Source organism: Rhinopithecus roxellana, chromosome 15 (genome assembly GCF_007565055.1).
Source record: "Rhinopithecus roxellana isolate Shanxi Qingling chromosome 15, ASM756505v1, whole genome shotgun sequence".
Lineage (NCBI taxonomy): Eukaryota > Metazoa > Chordata > Mammalia > Primates > Cercopithecidae > Rhinopithecus > Rhinopithecus roxellana.
Window position 1 is genome coordinate 70901773 of NC_044563.1, and position 23492 is coordinate 70925264.

The window sequence follows — 23492 nt, forward strand, 5'->3', positions numbered from 1 at the left end:
ATCTAGCTATGTTGCTTAGGCTGGTCTCAAACTCCTGGGCTCAAGCAATCTTCCCACCTCAGCCTCCTGAGTAGCCGGGACTGCAGCGCACACCACCACACCTGGCAGTGTTTTAATTTTTTTTTTTTTTTTTTTTTGTAGAAACGACATCTAGGTATGTTGCTCAGGCTGGTCTCAAACTCCTGGGCTCAAGCAATCCTCCCACCTTGGCCTCCTGAATTGCTGGGATTACAGGCCTGAGCCACCACACCCAATAGTACTTCTTTAAAAATTAACTGATCATTTCACTACATTGTTATAGACTTGACAGGAAAAGATAGAATCGTTAACGGGTAGGAGAGGAAAATCATTCTCTATAGTGTTTTTTTAAATTTGGCAATGTGAGGTTCAAAGTAACATTCTCTATAGTCTTAACCAAGGACCTAGAAACACTTTCTGCTACAGAGTGATAAAGAGTAGAATAGGAAACAGTATACCTCTTATTTCACTGTGTGCTGCAGATGAGCCATTTAGCTGACCTTCTCTCACCATCCCTGCTAAACAGAGGACATCAGCATCAGACATTAGACTGAAAAGCTAAAACTATTAATAGCAAAAAGAAAACTAAAGGGAGATGAGGATATATGGTATGATTGAAATGGATGGCATTTAGAAATGAAACAATCATTGAGAAGAGAAGGAGGCAGAGAGGATAAACTGGAGTAGTCTTTAGACTTGCGTTACCTAACAGGGAAGCAGTGAGTTTCCACAGTGCACTATGATTGCTTGTAGACAAAACTTATATACAGGGAACATGTGTCTGCTGTCCCTAAACAGTCTAGAGGACCAAGTTCAGGTAAAAATTCAATCTCACCACGGATGGGCAAATGGCATGTGAGTGAGCAAATTCAAACAGAAGAGTGAAAAGTAGCAGAATACTCCCACAATATAAAATATGGTAGCACTAGCCATATGCAGCTACTTAGTTTCAAATTAAAAATTTATTTCCTCAGTCACGCCACATTTCAACGGTGCAACAGCCACATGTGGCTCCTAACTATGATACTGAACAGTGATGATTATACAGTATTGTTATGACTGCAGAAAATTCTATTGGATAACACTGGCATAGATAATAGTTCAGAAAAAGTAAAAAACTGAACACATGGAAGAAAACAGTCATTAGAAATATGGTCAATTAGAGTATAAACAGGCATGATACTCAAATACACAAATTGGTATTACCCTCACAGAAAACAATTTAGCAATATATATCAATTACTGAAATGTTCCTGATCTTTGACCTGATTACACTGAGAACTCATCAAGGAAATTATTGGAAAAACTGAAGAGATACAGATGTTATTTTCACAACATGACTTACAAAAAACTGGCAAAAAAAAAAAAAAAAAAAAAAAAAGATCAGACATTGCCTAACAGGAATAATTAGGTAAACTGTAACAACCCTACCAGAATATAAAAGTCAATTAAAATAGTGGTTATGAAGACAGGGATGTGGGAAAATGTATGATCCACTACTAAATTTTGAAAGGACCAAAACTGTATATTTTGTTTACAAGTATGAAAAAATGCACAGGGAAAACTTCATCAGAGATGTACCAAGGCCAGGCGCCGTGGCTCACACCTGTAATCCCAGCACTTTGGGAGGCTGAGGCGGGAGGACTGCTTGAGCCTAGGAGACTGAGAACAGCCTGGGTAACATGGTGAAACCCCATCTCTACAAAAAATACAAAAATTAGCTGGGCATCGTGGTATGTGCCTTTTAGTCTCAGCTATTTTGGAGGCTGAGGTGGGAGGATCACTTGAGCCCTGGGGAGGTCAAAGCTGTGGTAAACCATGACTGCGCCACTGCACTGCAGCCTGGGTGAAAGAGCAAGACTCTGTATCAAAAAATAATAATAAAATAAAAATAAAAAGGATTGGCCACGGTGGCTCACGCCTGTAATCCCAGCACTTTGGGAGGCCAAGGTGGGTGGATCACGAGGTCAGGAGATGGAGACCATCCTGGCCAACATGGTGAAACCCCAGCTCTACTAAAAATACAAAAAATCAGCTGGGCATGATGGCACGCACCTGTAGTTCCAGCTACTCAGGAGGCAGAGGCAGGATAACCACTTGAACCCAGGAGGCGGAGGTTGCAGTGAGCCGAGATCACACCACTGCACTCCAGCCTGGCATCAGAGCAAGACTCCATCTCAAAAAAAAAAAAAAAAAGTACCAAAACGATTGCTTGTATGGTAATGGATTATAAGAATTATTTTTCTTTTTCCCATTGCTTGATTTTTCTAAAATATGCATAACTACATACTACAGAATCCTCTGAGGACAATTAATATCCACTATGCAAAAGTGAGTATACAACACGATGCCAGGCACATAGCAAACGCTCAGTGTTGAAAAACAACAGCAAAAGACCTGTAAACTCTTATTAGTCTATATCTACAGAGACTCAAAACATTATGCAAGGGTAAAAGATAAGGTTGACTTGTTTCAAAATGAAATGATGTTTTCACCTGAAACTGCTCTACTACATTTCACATGCCAAACTCAGCTGACCATTCCCATAAAGCACTCTGGCCATACTGAAAATCCAAGTTTTTTGAAAGATACAGAACACCTTAATGACAGGTAACTTTGGGGAAAGCTACTCTGGTGGGAAGCCTTCACAGCTAATAACAGAATTTGTGCCATTCCACAATAGCTGTTAAGGTTCCTTAGAGCAATCTTAGTGCACTAAGGAACCTTAATGATTCTTTGTTATGTCATGCAACAGTCTAACGACATACATATTTTTTTTTTTTTTTTGCTAAGATTTAGTGCAACAGAAAGTTATCCAGAGAGATTTTGCTGTTTTAAATTTTATCATCTTTCCTCAGCATACAGATCAAAAGAAATATGTAGAACTTGGATATGTATCTCTTGCTAATGAAAACAGAATATATGCAACAGAAAAGCCTACTCAAAGTCTCAAGTGTGGGCAAACAACAGCAGAAGAGTCTAGAACACTGCAGGACGCCAGAAAAACTCATTTCCAACAAAGAATAGTAAATCGTTTTCACAAATGAGACTTGTTCACGTGGTGATGGCTTTTAAAAGTCTGGTTCCATCAATGCATAGCCATGGAAGAAGCTGTATAATTTTTCATGACAGGAGAATTCTACTTGAAGCCATCTGATTCAGTTAAGAAATCTGGGGATGATTTGATTTAGGAAAACTGCTTTATGTTTATTAAATTACCTGTATGTTATTTATTTTAAAAACAGGGTCTTGCTTTATTGCTCAGACTAGTGCAGTGATACAATCATAGCTCACTGCAGACTCCAACTCCTGGGCTCAAGTGATCCTCCTGCCTCAGCCTCCCAAGCAATTGGATTACAGGTGTGTGCCACCACACCTGGCTAATTTTTTGCAGAGACAGGGTCTCACTATGTTGCTCACACTCATCTTCAACTCCTGGCCTCAAGTGATCCTCCCACCTGGGCCTCCCAAAGTGTTGGGATTACAGGCCAAATTACCTGTACTTTTGCCCTCCTAAGATGCATTCAGGTTGACAATGAAAACACGTAAGTTTTCAGGAAATATTTTGTGTACAACAGCAAAGTTATTTCAGAATTAGATGGATGAGTAAAACTAGCCATACTCTGGAGCCTGGCAATGTGAGGTTTTGAAAAAGCATTCTTCAGTTTAGCTGATACCAAAAATGTCTGTGTTTTGTGCGGTTACTGGGAATTTGCCTGCAGCCACTAATCAGCTGAATCTTTAATCACCATTTTGCTCTTTAATGTTAGAATGTGGAGGTAAAATATCAAGTGAATGATACTTCTATCCTCTGACTTGAATACCACCATTATCCGTTTCCAAATAGCATTTCTAAAAGTAAGTTTTCTGTTTGTAAAGATAATACATAATCATCATAGAAAATGCCAACACAGAAACCAAAAAAATCAACACTTTAAATCATACTACATAAAGACAGCCACTTAATTCAGAAAACATTCCAGACATATTTCTATATGCACCAAAAAAAAAAAAAAAACTACAATTCTATATGAATGTAGGTGACTGTGGTGTTTACAACCTGCTTTTTCTTCCTTTACCCATATGTCTCTTTTTTTTATGGCAATGAAAACATTTTCCCTTTTATGGCTTCATTTCATCAGTTAAATAAATACTGGGATATCTGTAGAATCTCTCTACTAATTTTACGTTCCTTCCAATTTTTTGCCACTACATTCAATGGAGATTACATTCCTACACATGCATCTTTGTACAATCGTGATTGTGCAATAATCCAATTATATTCTATGAGAAATTTCTTCTAGGACAAATTGTTTTGATGGGATTTCCGGGTCAAAGATTTGAAAATGTTTATTACATCCTCTAAATTTATGGTTATAAAGGTTGTACTAACTTTACCTTTCCACAAATACTCCATGAATAAATTTATTTTCCACAGCCTTAGCCAAAACAGAGTGATCTTTCTTCTCTATTTTGTAATCTAAATTCAAACTGCATTTCATTGATAACTAGTGAGGCTGAACATCTATTTTCTTCAATCTTCCTATGTCTATATTGAATGACTCGAGCATTCCTTTTTGTCTGTTTTCCCATAATCCAAATGGCACTTTAGTCTAACCTGAAGACTGTGGCCTCCTTTACAATTTGGTCAGTCATTACATTCCTCATCTTGGCAACTATTTTGTCCATCACAAATACACCAACGGCTGAAGAGCTGTTGTTCTCTGATTCCCCTCAGCTTCAAAATGCATCTTACCTGATCTACCCCTTGTGGAGATCTCACATGTCAGTCGCTTGAAATATTCTGGAAGATCGGCAAAGTCATTTCCATAGGAGATGACTTTAATCCCCTTGTCCAGCATGTTTTCTCGAAGCTTTTTGAACTCATCTACGTCTCCTCTCCGAACCAGCATGAAATGTTCTAGGTCAGATTTATGCTTGACAGCCTCCAGGAAAAGGGCCTGGAAAGTGGTGTCATCCACAGTCCAGCCACAGCCCAGGAAGAGAAATGACTTGTTTTCGTAAAGTTTCTGAATCTCTCTCTTGAAGGAAAAGATAAAACATATTGACATTGTGAGAATACACTCAAGGCAGGTATGAACCAAGAAGGTCATGCTACATTGAGCAGACTATGATGACCAATTAACCAAGACTTACATGTTGGTATGTCCCATCAAGGAGTGGGATCTCTCGCTTATTGCTGTAACTGGATGATTGGTCTAAAATTTTATCTTTACCTGGCATTCTTCTGTTGGCTCTCTAATAAGGGTTTCATAGAGCTGGTGTCAGTGTACTGGCCCAGTAGTTTATTTATTTTTTACATTTTATATATTTTTTGAGACGGAGTCTCACTGTCACCTAGGCTACAGTGTAGTGGTGCGATCTCGGCTTACTGCAACCTCCACCTCTCCAGTTCAAGTGATTCTCGTGCCTCAGCCTCCTGAGTATATTACAGGTGTGCACCACCGCACCCAGTTAATTTTTGTATGTTTAGTAGAGATGGGGTTTTGCCATGTTGGTCAGGCTGGTCTGGAACTCCTGACCTCGAGTGATCCACCCGCCTTGGCCTCCCAAAGTGCTGGGACTACAGGTGTGAGCCACTGCACCCAGCCACTAGTTTACTTTTTTTATTTTTATTTCATTTCTGAGATACAGTCTTGCTTTGCTACCTAGGCTGGAGTGCAGTGGCATGGTCTTGGCTCACTGCAACCTCCTCTGCCTCCCAGGTTCAAGCGATTCTCCTGCCTCAGACTCCCAAGTAGCTGGGATTACAGGCACCCACCACCACACCCAGCTAATTTTTCTATTTTTAGTAGAAACAGGGTTTTATCATGTTGGCCAGGCTGGTCTTGAACTCCTGACCTCAAGTGATCTGCCCGCCTTGGCCTCCCAAAGTGCTGGGATTACAGGCGTACTTTTTAAGATTTCTGTGCCCAGAGGTCATTAGGTAAAGAGGTCTTCATATATCTTAATCCTTCCATTTCTGGACCATATTTGCCTTCTTTTGTCTTACAAACTGAACTGTGAGTCACCGGAGAAGATAATTCCATCATCAGATTTGCTCAAGGAAAGGTGCTTGATACTTAGAACATCAGTATGTGTGTGTGTGTATTTATACACACAAAAAAACACAGAAATGACTCTGCCTAAGGGATCACTCACTGTCAGAGATGGATGCAGTTATGGCAGATGCTGGGAAAGAATGGGTAAAAAAAAAAAAAGTCCCTTGTGCTTCAGACAATACATTTTCTTGGTCTTTTGCCTTATTGTTTAAAGATGCTATATCCTATGTGACACAGCCCTGAAAATAGCAAACAAGATTCTTAGAGCTGGGGGACAGTGAATACTTCTGGTTTGAACATGTTTATCTGAACAAGTTGAAAATGTGCATCACAGAAGATCAATAAGCTTTCCACAAAGAGTAAGTGTGAATAAGTGTGGTTAATTCAATATAAGCCCATTGCCATTTATACAAAGTCTCTTAGAATGTATTCTCTAGTAGTGGTTGGTTTGTAAGAAGCTGCCTCAATTATTTCTGACATAGAGAGGGCTATTAATAAACCAAACGATGCTAAAGGGTGCCAATGTATCCTCTGTATGTGAAGATGATGCCAATGATGGCATGCCATCTGCTGGCTGTCAATTAAGTACTAACAAGGATCATAGGGTTTGATACCTTAAGAAAAGTTCTACATCTCCTACAACAGCATGCACACTGACAAGTTAAAAAGCACAGGAAGAATGTCTGACTTTCCAGTTTCTTTCTTTTTTCAGAGATAGGGTCCTGCTCTGTCACCCAAGCTGGAGTGCAGCAGCTCTAGATACAGTTCACTACAGCCTTATATTCCTAGTCTCAAGTGATCTTCTTGCCTCAGCCTCCCAAGTAGTTGGGACAGCATGCACCATGATGCCTAGCTAATTTTATTTCTGTAAAGACAGAGTCTCACTATCTTGCCCAGGCTGGTCTCGAACTCCTGGCCTCAGGCGATCCTCTCCCCTTGGCCTCCCAAAGTGTTGGGATTATAGGCACGGGCCACTGCTCCTAGCCCCTGACCTTCCGTTTTCACTTAATGAAAAGAAGATGTTTCCCTTTAAGACCTATGGCATATTTAGAGAGATTTCCCAGGAAGGAGTTCCTGAGACCAGCAAGATCGGCCCCACTCACCATGACTTCAGTGTTCCTGAGCACATTCTGATATCCAGCTGGATGAAGGACAATGCCACTAGGGTTGGTGTAGACTCCATGAATATGCAACACGCTCAGCTTCCGCTTCTCCTGAGCCCACTCTAGGACCTGCACGACACACACATAGCCCAACCAGCTTGGCAGGGCTGGGCACCTGTTTAAAGGTCACAACGGGCAAGACACTGTTTGGAGGACTAGACTTCTGACATGAACTCTCTAGCTTCATGATATAGGACATGAATGCAAAACCTGATGTGGTCTAAGTTTCCACTTCAGGAATGACTGTCAAGAATGATGGCAGCAAATTTGGTGATTTCTCTTTGAAAGTAACCATCAAATATTACAATTTGTTATAATTTGCAGAAACAACAGGGATCCTTTGTACTGGTGACATGCATGAGAACTATGGACAACTGCTTCAGTGATCGCCCCAAGAAATCAAGCCTCTGCATCCAGGCCCTTGTGTGGCCCCTCTTCAGAGTGACTCCAGGCTAACCACATGGCTTGCTTTTAGCCAGTGGGATACTAGCAAACCCACACAGGCAGAAGCTTGGTAAGTGTTGGCACAAGAAGTCTTACTTCTCTTGTGTTACTTTTGGAATCCAGCTGTCATGTGAAGAAACTGAAGAAGCTGGGCTAGCCTGCCAGGACATATATGGCCTGGCCAACTGCTTGCATTGACAGACATGGAATTATGGTCCCCTTATCACTCAGCCCTGGTGCGGCCAGCAGATGTCTGCAGGTATGTCAAGAGGCTGCAAAAATCAGCAGAACAAATGCCCAGCTGAGTCACTGAGCCCAGTTCAAATTGTTCATGTACTTTATCATGGGCAGACAAGGTATTTGTTGTTATAAGCCACAAAGTTTCAGGGCCATTACTTGTACAGCAATAGATAAGTGATAGAAAAATCACTTCAGTCACCTCTGAGGAACCTAAAAGGCTGCCAGAGAAGAACAATCATTTAGACAACAGTGAATGCAATAGCCACCTGATTCCATGGCTCAATTTTCCCAAGGACTGGAGACAGCATACATTTATTCTTATCACCTTTTGGAGAAACAGGCTATGAATCAGGCAAGTAGTCAAGAGGCACAGAGATTTAGAATTTGGATGTTACTAGGCCCCGTTCTGACTACCAGTCAATGTCTTTAACCATTAGACTGCAACACTGCCCCTAATGTGGGCTGAAAATACAATGCAAATCTTGAGGCCCAAGGATGAAATGAGCAGGCAAACATCAAATGTGATAGATATCCTCAGCTTTTAAAAGGTCCTTATGCTTCTGATATCCATGCACATGCTTGGTCATAATCTTTGGAAATTTTATCACAAACAGCATAGAAGCTACTTGAGCTGCTAGTTTTAAAATTTCAATCATGTTTATTTTTAGACAGAGTCTCGGTCTGTCGCCCAGGCTGGAGTGCGGTGGCGCAATCTTGGCTCACTGCAACCTCTGCCTCCTGGGTTCAAGCGATTCTCCTGCCTCAGCCTCCCGAGTAACTGGGATTACAGGCGTGCACCACCATTCCCAGCTAGTTATTGTATCTTTAGTAGAGACAGGGTTTCACCATGTTGGACAGCCTGATCTCAAATTCCTGACCTCAAGTGATTCACCCACCTCGGCTGCCCAAAGTGCTGGGATTACAGGCATGAGCCACTGTGCCCAGCCTATTTATTTATTTTTGAGACATGATTTTACGCTATCACCCAGGCTGGAGTGCAATAGTGCGATCACAACTCACTGTAGCCTCGACCTCCTCAGCTCAATTGATCCTCCTGCTTCAGCCTCCCAAGCAACTGGAACCACAGGCAAACACCACCATGCCCAGCTAATTTTTAAATTTTTTGTAGAGATAGGGTCTTGCTATGTTGCCTAGGCTCGTCTCGAACTAGGCTCAGGTGACCCTCCCACCTCAGCTTCCCAAAGTGCTGGGGTTATAGGCCTGAGCCGCTGTGCCCAGCCTAATCATTTATTAATCAAAAAAATATTTACCAAGCACCTAACTCTGTCATATTTGAGACATGAGGGTTTTATCTGAGCTATGAGGGTAAGAAAGACTAACATGATACCTGTCCAAGTGAAGTTACTATTCCTATGGGGTAAACAGTCAGAAAACAGATAAACAGCCAAGATAAAAACTGTGCTGGGCATGGTGGCTCACACCTATAATCCCAGCATTTTGGGAGGCTAAGGTGGGCAGATCACCTGAGGTCAGGAGTTCGAGACCAGCCTGGCCAACATGGTGAAACCCTGTCTCTACTGAAAATACAAAAATTAGCCAGGCGTGGTGGCAGATGCCTGTAATCCCAGCTATTCGGGAGGCTGAGGCAGGAGAATCGCTTGAACCTGGGAGGAGGAGGTTGCAGTGAGCTGAGATCACGCCATTGCACTCCAGCCTGGGCGACAAGAGCAAAATTCCATTTCAAAAGAAAAAAAAGCCAGGCACATGCTTGTAATCCCAGTACTTCGGGAGGCTGAGATCAGCAGATCACCTGAGGTCGGGAGTTTGAGACCAGCCTGACCAACATGGAGAAACCCCATCTCTACCAAAAATATAAAATTAGCCGGGAGTGATGGCACATGCCTGTAATCCCAGCTACTCGGGAGGGTGAGGCAGGAGAATCGCTTGAACCTGGGACAACAAGAGCGAAACTATCTCAAAAAACAAAATGAAACAAAACAAAACAAAACACCAAAACGCTGCAAGTTACAGTAAGTGCTACAAAGGAAATGGACAAGAGACTGGATCAAAAAATAAGTATCCAATTTAAACAGGATGGTCAGAGAAGGTCTCTCAGGAGGGGATCCCTAGGTTGAGAGTTACAAATGAAGAAGGAGCTGACCATACAGAATATGAGGGAGTAAGCGGAAGACACTTGGGTCAGAGAGAACTAGTCTTCATGGGGCAACTTTTCTCTAAATTCAGTTCCCTTTAAGTCCTGCCATCAAGGTCAGCAAAACCACAAGAGCGGTATTACAGCTACCACTCTGGCAGGGGCAATACTGTAGTACTGAATGCCAGCGGGCAAATCACTTTTCTATTCAGCTGTACTTTGCTGGGCTCTAAATTGGACGTAAAGGCAGATTCCTGAGGAAAACAAAGTGTAGAAAAAAATTACAAAAATCACAGAGTAGGACAAATGAGACTTTAAGAACTCCTCTCATTAGCTGACACGGATCAACATCTATAGTTCAATAATTATGGTAGGTACAGTATAGACTATGCTAAAACAAAGTCTGCTGAGGTTTCCACTAAACATTAACCTCAATTCAGCCATCGCTTGGCCTGGAAGTTGTTCTTCCAATCAGTATAAAGTAGTTTTCATACATTTCCAATAGATGCCATAAAAAAAAGTATACGAAAATAGAACCAGTATTATCAATATTACACCACTCAATATTGTCGAGTGCTAAAGAGATCTTACAGTTCAAATGACTTCCTCTAATCTTGCTTTAAAACTGGGTGAAATTGTCAAAAGTCATAGAACTGAACACTTTTTAAGTTGTATGCATTTTACTGCATATTGATTTCATCTTTAAAAAGAAAAGAAAGAAAAACAAAAAATCCAACCAGGGAAAAAAATTTTCCTTTCTAGCTCTACATAAATACCAATATGCCAACCAGAAAACAGCTTTTCTGATGAAGATACAATCCACTAGCCTGAAGAAAGGACCAATGCTTTACTTTTTACCTTTTTCTCATCAGTAAGGTCAAGGGATTCAAGCTGTTTCCCCTGATCTGCTGCATACAGTTCCAGGAGATTATCAAAATTTGTAGTTAATACGAGGGCTCCATTTTCCATCAGGTGGAGAACTGACTGAAGTAACTGTTTTCCAGAATCTTCCATCTTTGACTCCAAGTCATCAAATACTTCATATAAACAGTCCTTGAAAAATGTGGATCGAACATTACTGGTACGCTGAGGAGGGATTTGAAAAAAGAAAATTAGTCCAAGGTGCTTTGGTAGGTCAGTTGTTTTAGTTACAGCAGTAACAAATTTTTGAAGAATATTTTGGATTCAAAACAGAGATAAAATATTATCTATCTCATAAGAACATAATAAGATGAGATGATACATGCCAAGTGCTTAGCACCATGCTTAGCACATAGCAAGTGCTACTATACTTATGCAAACAAGCGTAACCTTCCTAAAATAGGCATTTTTATAGAATGAAGAAAATAAACATGGCCAAGGGATTTACTGTCGGTATTAAAGGGAAGCTGGGGTAGAAAGCAGAGCAACAACTACCCTCTCATTAGGTGCCGGGTAAGAAGGCAACACTTTCTGTTCATCTTTCCTGATTTAGGGAAGCGCCACTGAAACACAGCCCAGGTGTGGTTTGGCATCTCCTTTTTTTTTTTTTTTTTGAGACAGAGTCTCGTTCTGTCGCCCAGGCTGGAGTGCAGTGGCATGATCTCGGCTCACTGCAAGCTCTGCGCCCCCGGGTTCAAGCAATTCTCCTGCCTCAGCCGCCCAAGTAGCTGGGATTACAGGCGCCTGCCACTGCGCCCGGCTAATTTTTGTATTTTTAGTAGAGACGCGGTTTCACCATCTTGGCCAGGTTGGTCTTGAACTCCTGACCTCGTGATCCACCCACCTCAGCCTTCCAAAGTGCTGTGATTACAGGTGTGAGCCACTGCGCCCAGCCTCAGCATCTTCTTTTCTAATCCTAGGTGTTTGTACAGCTGTTTATGAATTTAGGAAAAACCACTTAAGTTCTACATGCCATAATTCAGCAGTTCATAGGTTTATGCTGAAGAATATCCAGTATACAAAAGGTTAACATAAACAATTTAATACATTTTTTTTAAAATTAAAAGTTTGCATTTTGCAACTGTTAAAAACATCAAACACCAATCAGTTCTAAACAGAATCTCCACGTCTTGTTTTGCAGATGTGAGATCTGGCTATGTTGCCCAGGCGGATCTTGAATTCCTGGGGTCTCAAGTGGTCCTCCTACCTCAGTCTCCCAAAGTGTTGGGATTATGGGTATGAGCCACTTTTCCAGACCTCCTATTTCTTAACATATGGTTTACTTAAATAAGTGCTTTTCAGATTCATTTTGAATACATGTAAATATCCCTGAGTACTAATGAGGAACTATAACACCAACTTCAGGTGGGAAGCTGGCTTTACAACTAAAAAGAAAAAGTAGCCCTTGGGACAGAGAAAATTCAAAATGGGAAAGTAACTATGTAATGTGATGTAATAAATATCTGATCTCTAACCTGTCTGTGAAATGCCATTTGCTAGGGTTTGAACTGGTCCCCTGAAGTTCATGTGTTAGAAACTTAACCCCAATGGAACTGTGTTGGGAGCCGAGGCCTAGTAAGACGTGATTAGGTCACGAGGGCCGTGCCTCCATGAATTGATTAATGTCATTATTGCAGCAGTGGATTTTTTATCCTAGGCGTGTCAGTTATAAAAGTGTGTCTGGGCCGGGTGTGGTAGCTCATGCCTGTAATCCCGGTACTCTGGGAGGCCAAGGCAGGCGGATCACAAGGTCAAGAGATCGAGACCATCCTGGCCAACATGGTAAAACCCCGTCTCTACTAAAAATACAAAAATTAGCTGGCCGTGGTGGCGGGTGCCTGTAGTCCCAGCTACTTGGGAGGCTGAGGCAGGAGAATCGCTTGAATCTGAGAGGCAGAGGTTGCGGTGAGCTGAGATCGCACTATTGCACTCCAGCCTGAGCAACAAGAGCAAAACTCTGTCTCAAAAAAAAAAGAGTCAACTACTATTGAAGGCCAGATACTTCTTCAGATTTGTTATAAAAAATATGACACTCTTTTCATGTCCACCCAAATCACAAATCCATTTGCCCTATGATCTAGCAGTCGCATGTATCCTACAAATACAATTTCAAACAAATGAAATGACATGTAGGAGGTTATCACTACATCTTTTTTTTTTTTTTTTACTTTTTTTTTGAGGTGGAGTCTCGCTCTGTTGCCCAGCCTGGAGTGCAATGGCACAATTTTGGCTCACTGCAACCACTGCCTCTCCAGTTCAAGTGATTCTCCTGCTTCTTCCTCCCAAGTAGCTCGGACTACAGGTGCGTGCCACCACGCCTGGCTAATTTTTTGTATTTTTAGTAGAGATGGGGTTTCACCGTGTTAGCCAGGATGGTCTTTTTTTTTTTTTTTCTTTTTTTTTTTTGAGACGGAGTCTCGCTCTGTCGCCCAGGCTAGAGTACAGTGGCGCGATCTTGGCTCACTGCAAGCTCCGCCTCCCGGGTTCACGCCATTCTCCTGCCTCAGCCTCCCGAGTAACTGGGACTACAGGCGCCCGCCACATCGCCCGGCTAGTTTTTTTGTATTTTTTTAGTAGAGATGGGGTTTCACTGTGTTAGCCAGGATGGTCTCGATCTCCTGACCTCGTGATCCGCCCATCTCGGCCTCCCAAAGTGCTGGGATTACAGGCTTGAGCCACCGCGCCCGGCCACCAGGATGGTCTTGATCTCCTGATCTCGTGATCCACCTGCCTCGGCCTCCCAAAGTGCTGGCATTACAGGCGTGGGCCACCATGCCTGGCCGACTGCATCATTATTTGTAATAGCAGAAGACTGGAAACAAGCCAAGTATCCATATATAACAGACTAGTATGGCCAAGTACCCATATACAGGAGAATGAGATGGAAAGATCCTCAAGCTATACTGTGAGGTAAAACGGCAGAATAGTATGTCTAGAATGCCATCTTTTGAGCTAGGGGATGGAGGTCGTAAGATAAGAATAAATATAGTCCTCCTTGCTTGTATTTCCAAAAAGAAACACTGGAAGGGTATACAGAAAGACTTGTAATAGTGACCTATAAAAGGTGGGTTTTGGGAGAAGAGAAAGATAAAGACCTGCATGGGAGTAAGATGTCTCAATATATGACACCTTTTTAATAGTGTTTTGACTTCTGCAATGTGTATAAACAATACCTATTCAAAAAAACAATATTAAATTTAAAGAATACAGTCACTTCCTTGGTTTTCTTAATAAGAACACTGTGTTTTATAACTTTTGTACTCTGACTCACAGACACACATTATCAATACGTTATATATAGAAATACACATATATGTGTGTGTGTGTGTGTGTGTATATATATATATATATATATTTTTTTTTTTTTTTTTGAGATGGAGTCTCCCTCTGTCGCCCAGGCTGGAGTGCAGTGGCGTGGTCTTGGCTCACTGCAACCTCCGCCTCCTGGGTTCAAGCAATTCCGCTGCCTCAGATTCCCGAGTAGCTGGGACTACAGGTGCCTGCCACCACGCCTGGCTAACTTTTTGTGTTTTTAGTAGAGACAGGTTTCACCATGTTGGCTAGATTGGTCTTGAACTTCTGACCTCGTGATCCACCCACCTCGGCCTCCCAAAGTGTTAGGATTACAGGCGTGAGCCACTGCGCCCGTCAAATACATACTATATTTTAACACCAGTTTTATTATTACACACACAGATAAAAAGGCCTGGGTATACAATCACGTAATCATGGGTATGGAACATATTTTCTTGCTTCTGAGAAAAAGAATACAAAAGGTTAAAACCTGGGGGGAAAAAAATCCAAGTCACTCATTTTAGTTAAATATCTTTTAGTCCTATTTAAGTTATTAAATCCTACATATCAACATAGGAAGGAAATATGCTTTTGTAACTGCACTGATTTCCTCAGACGCAAAACAGAAGTTTGTCTCTTTTGAGACAAGGTCTCGCTCTGTCACTGAACTGGAGTACAGTGGCAAGAACATGGCTCACTGCAGCCTCCACCTGCCTCAGTCTCCCAAGTGGCTAGGACTACAGGCGCACACCACCATGCCTACTACTTTTTATTTTGTACAGATGGGGTCTCACTATGTTTCCCAAGCTGTTCTCAAACTTCTGGTCTCAAGTGATCCTCTTGCCTCAACCTCCTGTGTAGGTGGGGCCACAGGCGTGCACCACCACACTAGGCTAATTTTAAAATTTTTGTAGCGGTAGGGGGTCCTGCTTTGTTGCATAGCTGGAAAGTTTTTTTCTCTTAAAGCAGATGACCCTAGAACTAAACTTCCCACCAGTGGCCTTTATAAGCAAAGACAAAGGAATGAAAACATCAACAGGGAGGCTCAGTAGTCAAAAGGAAATGCCAAACTCCCACACAACTTCTAAGGACCTTTTCCCATTCATCTAAAACAGTGACCTTCATTTCCTTCTACCCTGAAACTTAGTAAAAACAAGAAACAAAAAATTGGCATGGTAGCTCAAGCCTGTAATCTCAGTTTTTGGGAAGCTGAAACAGAAAGATCACTTGAGCCCAGAAGTTCAACACTAGCCTGGACAACACAGGGAGACTCCATCTCTATTTAAAAAAAAGAAAAAAAAAAAAAAAAAAAAAAACCACACAAAAAACCCTGTTTTCTCCCACAGGGTTGTTAACATTTCTGGTGCATCAACTATGTGCCAGACATTTTATATACATTATCTCACCTATTCTTCACAAAGCGACACAAGGAAGTAATATCCCGGTTTCACGGGTGCAAAAACAGATGTTGACAAGGGATTTGTGCAGGGTTCCAGTGCATGTAAGTGACAGAGTCTGATTATAAAACCCAAGCTCTTTGCAGTGAATCTGTAACGTCACTTTCCTGGTATACGTTAAACTGGCTCAGTAGATGGGCCTGTTAACCCTGCCATAGTACTGCTGAGTTGATACTGATAGATTTGATTTTTTTCTAATATGGACATTTCCAAACACACACAAAAGTTAGAAGAGTACATACAAAACAAAACAAAACTGCAATACTCCTATCTCACCTAAAAAATATTACTTCCTTAATATTAGTGTTCAAATTTCCCCTAAATATATCAGTTTTATTATTAAGTTGTAATAGATCTTTATATATTCTGGATACTAGGTTTTTTTTGTCAAATATGATCTACAAATATTTTCCTCCATTCTGTGGGTTCTCTTTTCATTTTTTTTCTTTTTTAGAGACGGAGGTATCACTGTGTTGCCCAGGCTGAGGTACAATGACATCATAGCTGACTGCAGCCTCGAACTCCTGGGATCAAATGATCCTCCTACCTTAGCCTCCCAAGTAGTTGGGATTACAGGAGCAAGCCACTGTGCCTGGCTCTCTTTTCACTTTCTTGATGACAACCATTACAGCACTTATGTTTCAAATTCTCATCATGTCCAATTTATCTACTTTTCTTTTTTTTTTTTTTTTTTTTTTTGAGACGGAGTCTCGCTCTGCCGCCCAGGCTGGAGTGCAGTGGCCGGATCTCAGCTCACTGCAAGCTCCGCCTCCCGGGTTCACGCCATTCTCCTGCCTCAGCCTCCTGAGTAGCTGGGACTACAGGCGCCTGCCACCACGTCCAGCTAGTTTTTTGTATTTTTTTAGTAGAGACGGGGTTTCACCGTGTTAGCCAGGATGGTCTCGATCTCCTGACCTCGTGATCCGCCCGTCTCGGCCTCCCAAAGTGCTGGGATTACAGGCTTGAGCCACCGCGCCCGGCTATCTACTTTTCTTCTGTTACTTGTGCTTTCAGTGTCTGATCTAAGAATCCTTTGCCATGCTGCCTTAATTACATGGCTTTGTAGTAAGCTTTGAAATAAAAAAAATTTGAGTCTCCCTACTTCGTTATTTTTCAAGACTGTCTTGGCTACTCTAGGTCCCTTATAATTCCATATGAAGTTTTAATTTTTTTTTTTTTTAGAGACAGGGTCTTACTATGTTGCCCAGGCTAGAGTGCAGTGGCTATTCAAAGACACAATCCCACTACTGATCAGCCTAGTTTTGACCTGCTCCATTTCCAATCTGTGTTGATTCACCCCTCCTTAGGCAACCCAGTGGTCCCCTGCTCCTGAAAGCCCAGAACTCCTGGGCTCAAGCCCTCCAGCAGTCCTCCTGCCTCAGCCTCCCAAGTAGCTGGGACTACAGGTGCATGCTATGGTGCCTGGCTCCATATGAATTTTAAATCAGTTTGTCAATTTCTACCAAATCAGCAGCTGGGATCCTAATAGGGATTGTGCTTAATCTGTAGACCAATTTGCAGAGTATTCTATCTTAATAATATTAAGTCTTCTGATTTATGAACATGGCATGTCTTTCCATTTATTTAGATCTTCTTTCATTTCTTTCAATGTTTCGTAGTTTTCAAAGCGTAAGTTCTGCACTTATTTATTTATTGAGATGGAGTTTCACTCTTGTTGCCCAGGCTGGAGTACAGGGGTGAGATCTCAGCTCACTGCAACCTCCGCCTCCGAGGTTCAAGTGATTCTCCTGCCTCCGCCTCCCGAGTAGCTGGGATTATAGGCGCCCGCCACCATGCTCAGCTAATTTTTGTATTTTTAGTACAGATGGGGTTTCACCATGTTGGCCAGGCTGGTCTCAAACTCCTGACTTCAGGTGATCTACCCGCCTCGGCCTCCCAAAGTCTGGGACTACAGGCCTGAGCCACTGCACCCGGACTTCTGCACTTCTTCTGTTAAATTTATTCCTATTTTATTGTTTCTGATGTTAAGTGGAAGAATTTTTAATATTTCATTTTAGTATTGTTCACTGCAAGTGTGTAACAATATTATTTTTTAATATATTGATCCTGGATTCTCCAACCTTGCTGAACTCGTTAGTTCTAATAGAGGATAACCTAGGATTCTCTATAGACAAGACCATGTCGTCTGCAAACAGAGGCAGTTTACTTCTTCCTTTCCGATTTGGATTCCTTTGATTTATTTTTCTTGTTTAATTGCCCGGTCTAGAACATCCAGCACTACGTTGGACAGGAGTGGAGTGGGAAAACAGCCTCGTCTTGTTGCTGATCTTAGTGGAAAAAATCTAGTCTTTCACCATTAAATATGCTATCTGTGAGTTTTTCACATATGGTCTTTACCACGTTGAGGTAGTTTCCTTCTATTGTTTGCTATTATTCCTTCATTTGTAGAGTGTTTTTTTTTTTTTTTAATCATGAAAGAGTGTTACATTTTGCTAACATGTTTTTTCTGCATCTACTGAGAAAACCATGTGGTTTTGTCTTTTATTCTATTGACATGATATATTATATTGATGTGCAGTTTTTTTTTTTTTTTTGAGACCGAGTCTTGCTCTGTCGTCCAGGCTGGAGTGCAGTGGTGTGATCTTGGCTCACTGCAGCTCCTGCCTCCTGGGTTCCAGCAATTCTCCTGCTTCAGCCTCCTGGATAGCTGGGATTACAGTCATGTACCACCATGCCCAGCTAATTTTTATATTTTTAGTAGAGACAGGGTTTTGCCATGTTGGTCAGGCTGCTCCTGAACTCCTAACCTCAAGTGATCCGCCCACCTCGGCCTCCCAAAGTGCTAGGATTACAGGTGTGAGCCACCGCGCCCGGCCTGATATGCAGATGTTAAACCAACCTTTCATTCCCCAGAAGACTCTGACTTCCTCATGGGTACTGCATTCAGTTTGGTTGTATTTTGTTTTTTGTTGAGGATTTTTGTGTCCATGTTCCTAAGAGATCCTGGTTGGTATGTAGTTTTCTTTCTTTTTTTTTTTTTTAAGAGGCAGACAGGGTCTTGCTCTGTCACCAAGACTGGAGTGCAGTAGCACGATTATAGCTCAGTGGAGTCTTGAACTCCAGGGCTCAAGTGATGCTTATGCCTCATCCTTCCAAAGTGTTGGGCTTACAGGCGTGAACCACAGTGTTTAGTCATTTTCATTTCTTCTGATGTCTTTTATTTGGTTTTGTTATCAGGATAATACTGGCCTCATACAATGAGTTGGAAGTACTCCCTCCTACTCTATTTTTTAGAGTAGTTTGGAAAGAATTTCCTCTAGCCCTGTCAAGCAATAATCTACTTTCTGTTCTATGGATTTACCTGTTCTGGACCTTTTATACGAATGGAATCATACAATATATGTCCTTTTGTGTCTGGCTTCTTTTACTTAATGTTTTCAAGGTTCATCCATGTTGTTGTATGGACCAGTACTTCATTCCTTTTTATGGCCAATTAACATTGCATGGACGGACGTTTTGTTTATCCATTCATGAGCTAGACATCTGAGTTGTTTCCACTATTTTGGCTGCTATGAATAATGTTGCTATGAACATGACTGTACAGTTGTTGCATGAATATGCTTTCCATTCGCTTGGGTATATACTTATGAGTGCAACTGCTGGGTCACAGAATCACTGTTTAACTTTTTGAGGAACTGTCAATCTGTTTTCCAAAGCAACTACATCACGTTACTTTCCCACAAGGGTTCCAATTTCTCCACATCTTTAATAACACTCATTAATGTCTTCTTGATTCTAGTCATCCCAGCAGGTGTGAAATGGCACCTTGTTGTGGTTTTGATTTGTATTTTCCTAATGACTAATGATGCTGAACATCTTTTCGTGTACACTTATTGGCCATTTGTGTATCTTCTTTGGAGAAATGTCTATTCAACTACATTGTTATTTTAAAATTGAATTATTAGCCTTTATTAAGTTACAATAGTTTTTTATAGATTCTGGATATTACACCCCAACAGATATGTGATTTCCTAACATTTTCTCATTCTGGGAGTTGTCTTTTCACTTTTTTTTTTCTTTTAGTAGAGACAGGGTCTCACTATGTTGTCCAGGCTGGTCTTGAACTCATGGCCTCAAGCAGTTCTCCTGCCTTGTTCTGGGGATTATAGGCATGAGCCACCATCCCCAGCTCACTTTCTTGACAGTGTCCTTTCAGCCTAACAGTTTTTAAACTTTGGAGAAGTCCAGTTTATGTATATATTTTTTTTACTTTGGTTTTTTGTGTTTTTGGTGTCATGTCCAAAAAACCACTGCCAGATTCAGTCATGAAATTTTATATCTGTATTATCTTCTAAGAGTTTTACAGTTTTAGATATCATATTTAGGTCTTTGATCCGTTTTTAATTTTTGTAAACGGTATGAGGTGGAGATTCCATGAACGCTTTAAAACCCCATTAATTCCTTTTTTTTTTTTTTTTTTTTTTGAGATGGAGTCTTCCTCTATCGCCCAGGCTGGACAGCAGTAGTGCGATCTCAAATCAGTGCACCCTCCACCTCCTGGGTTCAAGCCATTCTCCTGCCTCAGCCTCCTGAGCAGCTGGGATTACAGGCACCTGCCACCACACCATGCCTGGCCCTAGAAGCCTGATTTTTAAGAAATTTTTAAAACAGGCTGGGCGCAGTGGCTCATGCCTATAATCCCAGCACTTTGTGAGGCTGAGGCAGGCAGATCACTTGAGGTCAGGGGTTCGAGACCAGCCTGACCAACATGGCAAAACCCTGTCTATACTAAAAATACAAAAATTAGCTGGGCATGGTGGCACATGCCTGTAATCCCAGCTACTCAGGAGGCTGAGACAGGAGAATCGCTTGAACCCAGAAGGCAGATGCTGCAGTGAGCCGAGATCGAACCACTGAACTTCAGCCTGGGTGACAGAGGTAGACTCTGTAAAAAAAAAAAAAAAAAAATTCAGACAAAGCAAGACAGAGAGTCCTTTTATCCAACTCAGTTTGGTAAAATAAGGTGCAATTCCTTATAAATATTTTGAGTTATTACCTCTAAAAAGAACATTAAAAACTGGTTTTGTTTCATCTATAAAATGACAAAATTATCTCCAATCTTTGTGGGATTCCATACAAGGCATGGATGCCACAGAACACAGCTTTTATAGTAGTGATGCAGAAAAAAATAAATTCAAAACACAGCGGTCATTTGCACATATAAAGTCCTCAACATCATTTCTCTCTCAGAGACACACAGTGAAATCGGGTTAAGATAATTACCCTGAATAGGGTCCATAAATAGACACTGTGCAGAAGAGCCCAGTGTTATGGAAACTTACAAGCTGTAAATGAATATCCCTGCTGCACTTGGCATGCTAGTTGTAACAGCCAAATCATGCTAGTTATGATAGTCAAATTTTAGGAAATTCCAAATACTGTGGCACAAATGAAGGTACTCACAGGAGAGAGCTTCTGGATAAGGTCATGGGCAACATGGACAAGGTTCTTGTCTTCATGGAGACATTTCTGAAACTTTTTGCTCTCCTCATCTTCTAAAAGATCAAAATCAATGGCAGCATCCAGTAAGGCCTGAATTAACCCCTTCCAGGATTTGAGGGCTGGAACCTGAGGCGCAACTGCAGCACTAATGCCTGTTCCAATCACTAGCACAAGTTCTCGAGGCTTCTTAGTTTTTAAGCTTGGAAGCAGCTTCCTATAAAAGCAAAACAAATGAGAGGACTGGAATATCCCATAGATATGAGGCCCACAGAAAGACTGTCTGACTAAGGTTCTAGTTTTTAGCTAACTTTTATAGTTGCAAAGAAGATCAATGGCGGTTTTTGACACTTTTCCAAAGCAGTTTAAAGAAAACAACCAGAATATTATGTCAGTGCTTGCTGAAAAACCAGTCATAAACCTATTTCAGGAATCCCAAAACCAATCTTAAAATCAGTTTTCTCCTTCTTAGTCCTCTCAACCTAAGAAATTCCACTAATATTAGGAAAAGATCCAAAGAGATTACAGCTCAGCTGAGTTCTGCCAACCAAATTATATTTTAAACCAATATTCAATTTCAAAAGAAGACGTTTGATTTGTACTCTAGAAAAAGAGAAAAGAACCCCAGGACAAATTAAGTTCCTATTATTGAGAAATGTAAAACACAAGGGGAAAGAAAGGCAATAAAAAATTTAACTCCGAATTTTGTTTTTTTTTTGTTTGTTTGTTTTTTGTTGTTTTTTTTTTTTTTTTCTTTTTTTTTTTTTTTTTTTGAGATGGAGTCTTGCTCTGCCACCCAGGCTGGAGTGCAGTGGCCGGATCTCAGCTCACTGCAAGCTCTGCCTCCCGGGTTAACGCCATTCTCCTGCCTCAGCCTCCCGAGTAGCTGGGACTACAGGCGCCCGCCTCGTCGCCCGGCTAGTTTTTGTATTTTTAAGTAGAGACAGGGTTTCACCGTATTAGCCAGGATGGTCTCGATCTCCTGACCTCGTGATCCGCCCGTCTCGGCCTCCCAAAGTGCTGGGATTACAGGCTTGAGCCACCGCGCCCGGCCCCTAACTCCGAATTTTGTAAACATTAACCTCAGGCAAAAAAAAAAGAAAAAAGAAAAAGCAAGTGGCCAATAGAATTCTAAAAACACAGGAGCCCTACATATCTAACTAAAGACATTAACTATTCAAGGGACATGACAACAAGTGAAAAACATTCCTTTCTTACCATGATAAGCAGAGACAGACTTCTCTGTTCTGAGGCCCATATGTGAGACAGCGTGGGTGCTAGCTTTTGTTTTTGTTCCCCTCTTTCATTCTGGAGACTATCCCCGCTTGAAATATGTTCCTTCACTTTAATTTTTGCTGATGGCATGTTCCCCTCCCCCGAAAACGGATTCTCCCCAACCTTTCTGTCTAAATAATAAAATGGAGAGGATCAGCATTTTGGCATAACCCAAGAAAGGAATAGCACTTTCAAGCCTTGGGAAGCCTAGTTTTGGGGACACAGCCTCTAAAATTGCTTTCCCTATCCTGAGCTTCTGCATTTAGTCATTCAACAAATATGAAAAACTGAGGCTGGGTGCAGTGGCTCGCGCCTGTAATCCCAGCATTTTGGGGGGCCGAGGTGGGTGGATGACTTGAGGTCAGGAGTTCAAGACCAGCCTGGCCAACATGGTGAACCTCCGTGTCTACTAAAAATACAAAAATTAGCTGGGTCTGGTGGCGCACACCTGTAGTCCCAGCTACTCGGGAGGCTGAGGCAGGAAAGAAAAACCTGTATGTACCAGACAGCACAGGAGTCACTAGTGATGTATCCAGGAACAAAACGGATTCCCTGATATTGAAAGGTTAGTCTGCCAGAAAAGACATTAATAATAGATGCTAGAAGCAAATGATGAAAGATGAGTTTCAGTTCAGAGCAATCAAGATAGTGAAGCACACACAAATCCACATACACAAATATCCACATAGAAAATTTCTAGGATTCACAAGATCTATAAATAGTGGTTAAATTGTGGATGGGAAGAAAAAGGACTTTTTACTTTTCATTTTATACTGTTGTACTGTATTTTTTTAAATATATAACATATAGATTCGGACTATAATTCTTCCTAATCAAGATTTTCAATTCGGCTAAGCGTAGTGGTTCACACTTTTAATCTCAGCACTTTAGGAGGCTGAGCTTCAGTCCAGGAGTTCGAGATCAGCCTAGGCAACTTAGTGGGACCCCATCTCTACCAAAAAAAAAAAAAAGAAGAAAAGAAAAAGAAAATTAGGCACGTCTGTAGTCCCCATTAAGCAGGAGGCTAAGTTCACGGGGGGATCAC

The 23492-nt window shown here is 41.5% G+C and overlaps 1 protein-coding gene across 7 annotated transcripts in view; it reads right to left on the reverse strand.

The window, feature by feature from the left end:
* Window positions 1–23492, reverse strand: part of FAM118B (family with sequence similarity 118 member B) — a 53624-nt gene that overhangs the window by 1127 nt on the left and 29005 nt on the right. For 4 of the 7 annotated variants that reach the window (XM_030918491.1, XM_010353011.2, XM_010353010.2 and 1 more), the window contains 5 exons: window positions 21137–21389; window positions 10899–11126; window positions 7184–7312; window positions 4775–5060; window positions 477–536 (listed from right to left, as the gene is read on the reverse strand). In XM_030918491.1, coding sequence (XP_030774351.1) covers window positions 477–536; window positions 4775–5060; window positions 7184–7312; window positions 10899–11126; window positions 21137–21389 — 956 coding nt within the window. The remainder of the gene's footprint in view (window positions 1–476; window positions 537–4774; window positions 5061–7183; window positions 7313–10898; window positions 11127–21136; window positions 21390–23492) is intronic. The other 3 variants (XM_030918493.1, XM_030918490.1, XM_010353015.2) reach the window with 2 other exon arrangements.